Source organism: Canis lupus, chromosome 18 (assembly GCF_011100685.1).
Source record: "Canis lupus familiaris isolate Mischka breed German Shepherd chromosome 18, alternate assembly UU_Cfam_GSD_1.0, whole genome shotgun sequence".
Lineage (NCBI taxonomy): Eukaryota > Metazoa > Chordata > Mammalia > Carnivora > Canidae > Canis > Canis lupus.
Window position 1 is genome coordinate 50,881,122 of NC_049239.1, and position 8,500 is coordinate 50,889,621.

The 8,500-nt window shown below is 45.3% G+C and overlaps 1 protein-coding gene across 1 annotated transcript; it reads left to right on the forward strand.

The window, feature by feature from the left end:
- The first annotated feature begins 7,570 nt into the window (after positions 1-7,570).
- LOC119864140 (lateral signaling target protein 2 homolog) lies at positions 7,571-8,136 on the forward strand. The gene has a single exon (XM_038562505.1). The coding sequence runs from the start codon at positions 7,577-7,579 to the stop codon at positions 8,006-8,008; it is 432 nt and encodes a 143-aa protein (XP_038418433.1). The 5' UTR covers positions 7,571-7,576; the 3' UTR covers positions 8,009-8,136.
- Positions 8,137-8,500: the final 364 nt, after the last annotated feature.

An 8,500-nucleotide genomic window follows, 5' to 3' on the forward strand; every position in this document is an offset into this window, starting at 1 on the left:
CCGTTTAAGATTTGAAACACAAAAATTGGTATGAACACCCGAATTTCTAACTCTGTAATAACTAGACTCAGCTCCCTTTGCCCACGATTCTGCTCAATGGCAGCAAAATCCTAATACTGCCAATTTAGCACTGGGCACTTTCCATGACACTTAGGCTTTGTAGTCTTGGGGAAAATTTGCCTTATATTTTTGATCTTGGCTAAAGGAGGATATTCACTGCACTTTGAAACTCAGAGCAGCTGAGACAGGGAAACTAAAGGGACCCCATGAAAAACTGCTTTTTTGGCTCTTTCCTGCTTTTGTTCTTACTAGCCCTACCTTTCCATCTCATGCATGTGTTGTAGAACAGATAATGTGTGTCCTCCTGTAGAGGTCAAGGGTTTAATGATTCCTTTGGAGTCTTCCAGCACAGCAGATAACATCTAAGGAGTGACTGGGCAGGGTTGTTATAAACAGTTTTCGAAGACCACTGACTCATCACCGAGACTCCTAGCTCCAGGGCCTAAGTGACTTGTGGAGGACGCCTAAATACCCATCTTTGTTCCAGGATGCCTGAGAAGACACATGTACCAGACCACAATCCTCTATAAAACCACAGGCCATAGGCCAAGGCAAAACTCACTCTTACTTCCTTTCCGGGTTTCCCAGATGCTCTGTCTCTGTCTGTACTCTATGTTTTCTTTCTTTTTTTTTTTTTTTAATTTTTATTTATTTATGATAGTCACAGAGAGAGAGAGAGAGAGAGGCAGAGACACAGGCAGAGGGAGAAGCAGGCTCCATGCACCGGGAGCCCGATGTGGGATTCGATCCCGGGTCTCCAGGATCGCGCCCTGGGCCAAAGGCAGGCGCCAAACCGCTGCGCCACCCAGGGATCCCTGTACTCTATGTTTTCAATAAACTCTGCTCTCACTTCCTCTTGGCTCACATTTGTTTTCTACCCTGCATGAAGCCGAGGACCCTCTTGGCTGGTGCTATGGGACACCCTCTAAAGAAGAGTACATTTATCAGATGTTTGTTTATGTATTTGCATATATATATATGCACACAGATTTGGGTGTATACATATATATTTTGCTGTTATTTTTGCTGTTTCAAGCCAGTTTGCCTGGGTTCAAATCCCCACTCTGCTATTCACTACATGTATAACCTTGGGAAAGTTACTTCATCTCTCAGTGACTCAATTTTCTTATCTATAAAAATCGCTAACAATAGTTATTAACGGGCAGCCCAGGTGGCTCAGCAGTTTGGTGCCGCCTTTGGCCTGGGGCCTGATTCTGGAGACATAGGATCGAGTCCCACATTGGGCTCCCTGCATGCAGCCTGCTTCTCCCTCTGCCTGTGCCTCTGCCTCTCTCTCTCTCTCTGTGTCTCTCATGAATGAATAAATAAAATCTTAAAAAAAAAAAATAGCGATTAACTCAGAGCTGTGAAAATAACATTGAGGGTGAGGCTAGCACATGGTGAAGGTGAATGCCACAGTGTTACCTGTGATTATTGTACTATTTGTGCAAAAGGCCGACCTCATGTTTTTGCCCTATTGCAGAGTATTTTATTTTATGGGAGCATTGTAGTCTCCTATTGATGGACCAAGGCTGTTTCTAGTTTTGATTATTACTAATAATGCCTCAACAAACACACAGGGTTTGTGTACTAATTTTTAAAATTTACTTCCAAATTGCCTCCTCTGGAGATTACACCAGTTCATACTTCTGCAGACACTGACTATTTCGCTGTGTCCTCATCAATCCTGAACACCATCAATTTCTTGTCAGGTGAGAAGATGGTGGTTCACTCTTGTTTTAATCTGTATCTCTCTGGTTATGGTGTCATAGGACATCTTCACATGAGAACTGATCTGTTTGTCTTCTGTGAATTTTCCTGTTTCCTTCCTTTGCCTATATCTGGTAGTTCCTTTGTATTGTGGCCACAAATCTTGTTTTAGACGTTTGCATATTTTTCTCCCACGCTGCCTCTTGTCTTTTTTTCTCTTTTGAGACTTTTTTTTTTTTTTAAGATTTTATTTATTGGGACGCCTAGATGGCTCAGTGGTTAAGCTCTACTTTTGGCTCAAGGCGTCATCCTGGAGTTCAGGCTCCCCTCCCCTGAAATCTTTTTAAAATTTTTAAAAATAAAGATTTTATTTATTTATTCATGAGAGACACACAGAGAGAGGCAGAGAAATAGGCAGAAGGAGAAACAGGGAGAGAAGCAGAGGGAGAACCAGGCTCCCAAGGGGAGCCTCATATGAGACCCAATCCCAGGACTCCGGGATCATCACTGGAGCCAAAAGCAGACGCTCAACCACTGAGCCACCCAGGTGCCCCTCTTTTGAGACTCTTTAATGTAGCATAGTTTTAGGCTTACAGTGAATTTGCGAAGGTCGAACAGAATTCCCACATACTCCACACCCAGGTTTCTCTATTAACACCTTAATGTTAATTAATATAGCACAATTATCACAATTAATTAGCCAATATTTACACATTATTATTAACTAAAGCCTGAACTTTTCCAGATGTCTTTCCTTTCTAAGGCATTCCTTCTGTCCCAGGATCCATCCAGGAGGCCATGTTACCTTTAGTTTCCCTGTACCTTCTTAAGCAACTCTCTCTCTCTCCTTTTTTTTTTTTTTTAAGATTTATTTATTTATTTTAGAGATAGAGGAAGAGAGAGGGAGAGAGAGTTGGAGGAGGAGCAGAAGAAGGGGGAGGGGAGAGAGAATCCTCAAGGAGACTCCATTCTGAGTGCAGAGCCTAATGTGGGGCTCGATCCCAAGATCCTGAGATCATGACCTGAGCTGAAATCAAGAGTCAGATGCTGGGGCACCTGGGTTGTCTCAGTGGTTGAGCGTCTGTCTGCCTTTGGCTCAGGTCATGATACTGGGGTCCTGGGATTGAGGGTGAGGCTAGCACACGTTAAATGCCCTGCGGGGAGCCTGCTTCTCCCTCTGCCTATGTCTCTGCCTCTCTGTGTCTCTTGTGAATAAATGAATAAAATATTTTTTAAGAATCCTTTAAAAAAAAGAGTCAGATGCTTAACCTACTAAGCCACCAGGCGCCCCTTAGTTTCCTCTTGACTGTGACAGTTTCTAAGACTTTCTATGTGTTTGCATGTGTGTGTTTAATGACCTTGGCACTTTTGAGGGCAACTGGTTAGTATTTTGTAGAATGTTTCTCAATTAGGATTTGTCCATTTGCTCATGATTAGGTGGGGTCCATGGGCTTTGAGGGAAGACAACAGAGGTTAAGTGCCATGTTTGTCATATCTCTCATCATTGTTGATGCCGACCTGACTGAGGTAGTATTTGGCAGATTTTCCACTGTTAAGTGGAATCTCCTTCCACTCCTTCCTTTAATCTCCTTCCTTTATTCCTCTGTCTCCTGTGTGTTAACCATGTTTATAGTGTCTTTTTTTTTTATGGTCTTTTCAGACAGGTTTACATATTCTGTCTCTTTAGAGTTGGAAGGATCTTCATCAGGAGACAGCATCAGGGGCACCAGCAGGTCTGATGTAGTGAGTGCCCTTGGAGCATCGAACCCTTGGCTAAGAACTTCCACACCTGTCTCACTGACCCCTGAGGACAACCCATAATGTTGGTCCCTTTATTGTGTCCATTTTGTAGAAAGAAAGTGGAGTCTGCCTGCCATGAGTCACAGCAGAGCCAGCCCAGGTGGCAAAGTCAGGATTTATACCTGGGTCTGTCTGACACTGGATGTAACTGTCTTTTGTTTTTTTGTTTGTTTGTTTGTTTGTTTGTTTTTATTTATGATAGGCACACAGTGAGAGAGAGAGAGAGGCAGAGACACAGGCAGAGGGAGAAGCAGACTCCATGCACCGGGAGCCCAACGTGGGATTCGATCCCGGGTCTCCAGGATCGCGCCCTGGGCCAAAGGCAGGCGCTAAACCGCTGCGCCACCCAGGGATCCCTGTCTTTTGTTTTTTTAAGTTTCTTTATGGGTGCCTGGGTGACTCAGTTGGTTAAGTGTCTGCCTTCAGCTCAGATAATGATCCTGGGGTCCTGGATTGAATCCTCATTGAGCTCCCTGTACCCCTCCGCCTGCTTGTGATCTCTTTCTCGAATAAATAAACAAAAACAGAATCTTAAAAAAAAAAAAAAGTAAAACGTATTTATTTTTAGTAATCTCTACACCCAGTGTGGGGCTTGAACTCGAGATCAAGAGTCACATGCTCTTCTGATGGAGCCAGCCAGGCGCCCCTGGACATAACTGCTCAAGTTAGAAACCAAGGTCCAGAGAGATGGTGCTTATCTGAGCCCCCGCAGTGGGTCGGTGGCCTTGCCCAAGCCCTCCCACTGCCAGGCCACCTCTGACCCCAGTGAATCAGCAGCTATTTCTCAGCCAGGGAACCTGCCCTGCCCTCAGCCCCACCCCAAGCCACCCCCTCCTGAGCTGCCTCCAGTGCATGTCCTTTGGCCGCTGCGGCTTCTAGCACCCACAGGGGAAGGGACCCAGACTTTGCAACAAATAAACACCGCCTACAAATTTCTAAATATACAGAGATAAGTGTTCCTTCCCACCTCAGCTGGTCCTGGCTGGAACTCCAAACATCCCACCTGGCTTCTGCCCCTCCAGGGGTCAGATTCTGGGTCTTCGATTGTCCTAAGGATGGCACATGTCCTTTGCTGTGCGGAAACCTGCCCTGTGGGGGCATCTCCACCATCAACATCAACAAATGTAATAGCTGTAGTAGTTCTCCACTCCCCCTGCTTCAATTCAGGGCTGCTCTTACTTCATCTGCATTCCTGTCCATATCTTTCACCTTTAAAGCAAATCCCAGATGGTGCATCATTTTATCCACAAGAAGCAAGAATAATCTAAAGGATGAGGAGTTTTTCATTAATATAATAGTATAGTTTTCATGCCCGCCTCCCAGGAATAGTTCTGTAACACCATCAAATTGTCTGGTCAACATTCAAAGCGCCAAATATTTCCTAAAGAATTTCCTTAAAAAAAAGTTTGAGGGATCCCTGGGTGGCGCAGCGGTTTGGCACCTGCCTTTGGCCCAGGGCGCGATCCTGGAGACCCGGGATCGAATCCCACGTCGGGCTCCCGGTGCATGGAGCCTGCTTCTCCTTCTGCCTATGTCTCTGCCTCTCTCTCTCTCTCTCTCTCTCTCTGTGTGACTATCATAAATAAATAAAAAAAAAAAATTAAAAAAAAAAGTTTGAATTAGTATCCAAATACACTGTGATCGGCTAATGTGTTAGGTTTCTTTTACTCTAGAGGTCCCTTTCATCTCTCTTGTTTTCTTTACAACTTCTTTTTTGAAAAAAAGCTTGGCCTGTCCTTTAGGGATCACTATAGCCTGGATTTTGCTGATTGCAGCCCTGAGGTGTAATATAACATATTTCTCTGTCCCCAAGGGGATCTTGTAAATTCGGAGTTGGATCTAGAAGTATAATAAGATACAGGCTCAACTTTTATTTTTTGGCAAGATTGTTTCATAGGTGGTACTGTTTCTTCCATCAGGAGACACATACTATCCAATTGCCTCTCCTTTTGCAAAGTTATCATATTGCTTTACTTTAAAAAATTCTTATTTTGGAAAAAATTCAGACCTGTGGAAAGTTGCAAGGATGGTACACCTTCACCTTGATTTACCAGTTTTTGCCACACTGATTTTGTCATTCACACATATACATACATTTATACCCACACCTATATACACATTATTTGAGAATGGGGTACAAGTGTTATGCCCCTTCACCCCCAAATGCTTCCACTTGTGTCTCCAGAGAGCTCTCACAACCATCTAAAAGAAAAGCAGTTTCTCTCTATATTCACAACACTTCTGACACCAAACGTGTGGATTTTCCCTCACATTCAACAATCCACCAACTTTCGATACCAACTAGGTGTCCTACAATTCGGTTCTCACACTAACCACTTGGATTTAGCATAGACCCCACAGGCAATAGGTTCAATTCTACAAAATTGTCTCCATTTTAGAAGCCAATCACAGAGCAATGCTGGATGGCTCAGCGTCTGCCTTCCGCTCAGGAAGTGATCCTGGGTCTGGGATTGAGTCCTGCATCAGGTTGGTTCCCTGCAGGGAGCCTGCTTCTTTGTGTCTTTCGTGAATAAATAAATAAAATCTTAAAAAAAAAAAAAAAAAAGCCAGTCATGGTTGTTACCTGCTTCTGATTGACCAGCTATAAATCAGGGGTCCCCAGACCTCCTTTTCAAATTCAATAGTTTGCTGGAAAGGCTCAGAGAACTCAGGGAAACACTCTGTTTGCCAGTTTATTGCTGAAGATATAATAAGGGATACAGATGAACAGCCAAATGGAAGAGAAGCTTGAGGCAAAGTATGTGGAAGAGATGTGGAGATTCCATGCCCTCTCCAGGAGAACCACCCCTCCCAGTACCTTGGAGTGTTCACCAACCAGGAAGTTCCCCAAATCCGATTGTTTAGAATTTTTATGGAGGCTCCATTACATAAGACAATTGATTAAATCATTCACCATTGATGATTTTTTTTTTTTTTTTTTTTTACCATTGATGATTTAACTCAATCTCCAGCTCCCTTCTGCCCCAGAGGTCCAGAGGTGCAACTGGAAATTCCAACTGTCTGATCACAGGGCCTTTTCCTCTGACAACCAACTCTTCCCCCAGCTTCCATGTCTCCTAGTTAGCACAAACTTGGAGTGTGGTTGAAAGGGGGCTTATTATGAATAGCAAAAGATGATCTACCACCCACCCAGAGAAGTGGGATCCAGAGAAGATTCCCACTAACAACTCTGAGGCTGAGTAGAGTGGTGAGTTCCCTTTTCTCCACATCGTTGCCAACATTTATTTCTTTTCTTTTTGCTAACAGCCATTGCCAACAAGTGTGAGGTGACATCTTATTGTGGTGGTTTTTTTTAAGCCTTTATTTATTTATTTGAGAGAGAGAGAGAGACAGGGAGTGAGAGAAAGAGCATGGGTGGGGGAGAGGGGCAGAGGGAGAAGCAGACTCCCCACTGAGCTGGGAATCCAACCTGGGGCTCCATCCCAGGACCCCAGGATGACTTGAGCTCAAGGCAGATGCCCAACCAATTGCGCCACCCAGGCACCCCTTCATTGGGGTTTTGATTTGCATTGCCCTGACAATGGGTGATGTCCAGCAGCTTTTCTTGTACCTCTTGGGCATCTGTATGTCTTCTCTGGGAAAAAATTGATTCGGATCCTCTGCCCATTTTTTAATGAGATTGTGTTTTTATCAAAAAAAAAAAAAAAAAGAGGGATCCCTGGGTGGCGCAGCGGTTTAGCGCCTGTCTTTGGCCCAGGGCGCGATCCTGGAGACCCGGGATCAAATCCCACGTCGGGCTCCCGGTGCATGGAGCCTGCATCTCCCTCTGCCTGTGTCTCTGCCTCTCTCTCTCTCTGTGTGACTATCATAAATAAATAAAAATTTAAAAAAAAGATATTGTGTTTTTGCTATCGAGCTGCATGAGTTCTTTATACATTTTGAATATCAACCCCTTATCAGAGATAAGATTTGCATATATTTTCTCCCATTCCATTTTCATTTTACCCAGGTGTCCCCATCAACAACTATTAATTGAGCACCTACTATGCATAATGTATTGGGGGGACAACAGGACAGAAAGAATATAAAGTTCCTGACTCCTGGCGGGCGGGCCGGTGGCGCGGGGCCTGGCGGGAGGGGCGGCCCTCCCCGGTGCCCAGCCCCGGAATCCCCGCCGAGCCAGCGCTCCGATCCTGAGCCTGCCGAAGTGTCGAAGTGTCGCCGCCACCGCCACCACCACCACCACCACCACCACCCGCCATCCACAGTCATGCCGAAGCACGAGTTCTCTGTGGACATGACCTGTGAAGGATGCTCTAACGCGGTCAGTCGGGTGCTCAACAAGCTGGGAGGAGTTGAGTTTGACACTGACCTGCCCAACAAGAAGGTCTCCATCAACTCTGAGCACAGCGTGGACATTCTACTGGGGACCCAGGAGAAAACAGGAAAGGCCGTTTCCTACCTCGGCCCCAAGTAGTGAGGGCCTGGACCCCTGAGCCCATGATGGACCAAAGGGAGCAGGATGCTGATCCTCTCCTGCCTTCTAGAGAGACCTGGGGCCTGGCAGTCCCGCTCAGTGATGGCAGTTCCTGACAGAGACCCTCACTTGCCCCGCTCCTCCTTAGCTTCCCTGTAATAAAGTTGAGCCACTTTTGCTGGGAAAAAAAAAAAAAAAGTTCCTGACTCATAAAGCTGAATTTCTAATGGCAGAGAGAATAGGAGTAAGAAAATATGTTGGCCAGAATAAGTGGGTAAGGTGCAGAGAGGAAGGATGAGAAGAGGAGAGTTGTTTTAAATTAGCAAAGTCAGGAAATTCCTCTGTGATGAGGCAATCAATAAGCCAAGATTGAGGGACGCCTGGGTGGCTCAATGGTTGAGCCTTGAGCATCTGCCTTTGGCTCAGGTTGTGATCCTGAGGTCCCAGAATCAAGTCCTACATCAGGCTCCCTGCATGGAGCCTGCTTCTCCC

What these genes read in the sequence shown, in the direction of transcription:
- LOC119864140 (XM_038562505.1), top strand. Translation starts at nt 7,577, where the DNA reads ATGCATAATGTATTGGGGGGACAACAGGACAGAAAGAATATAAAGTTC.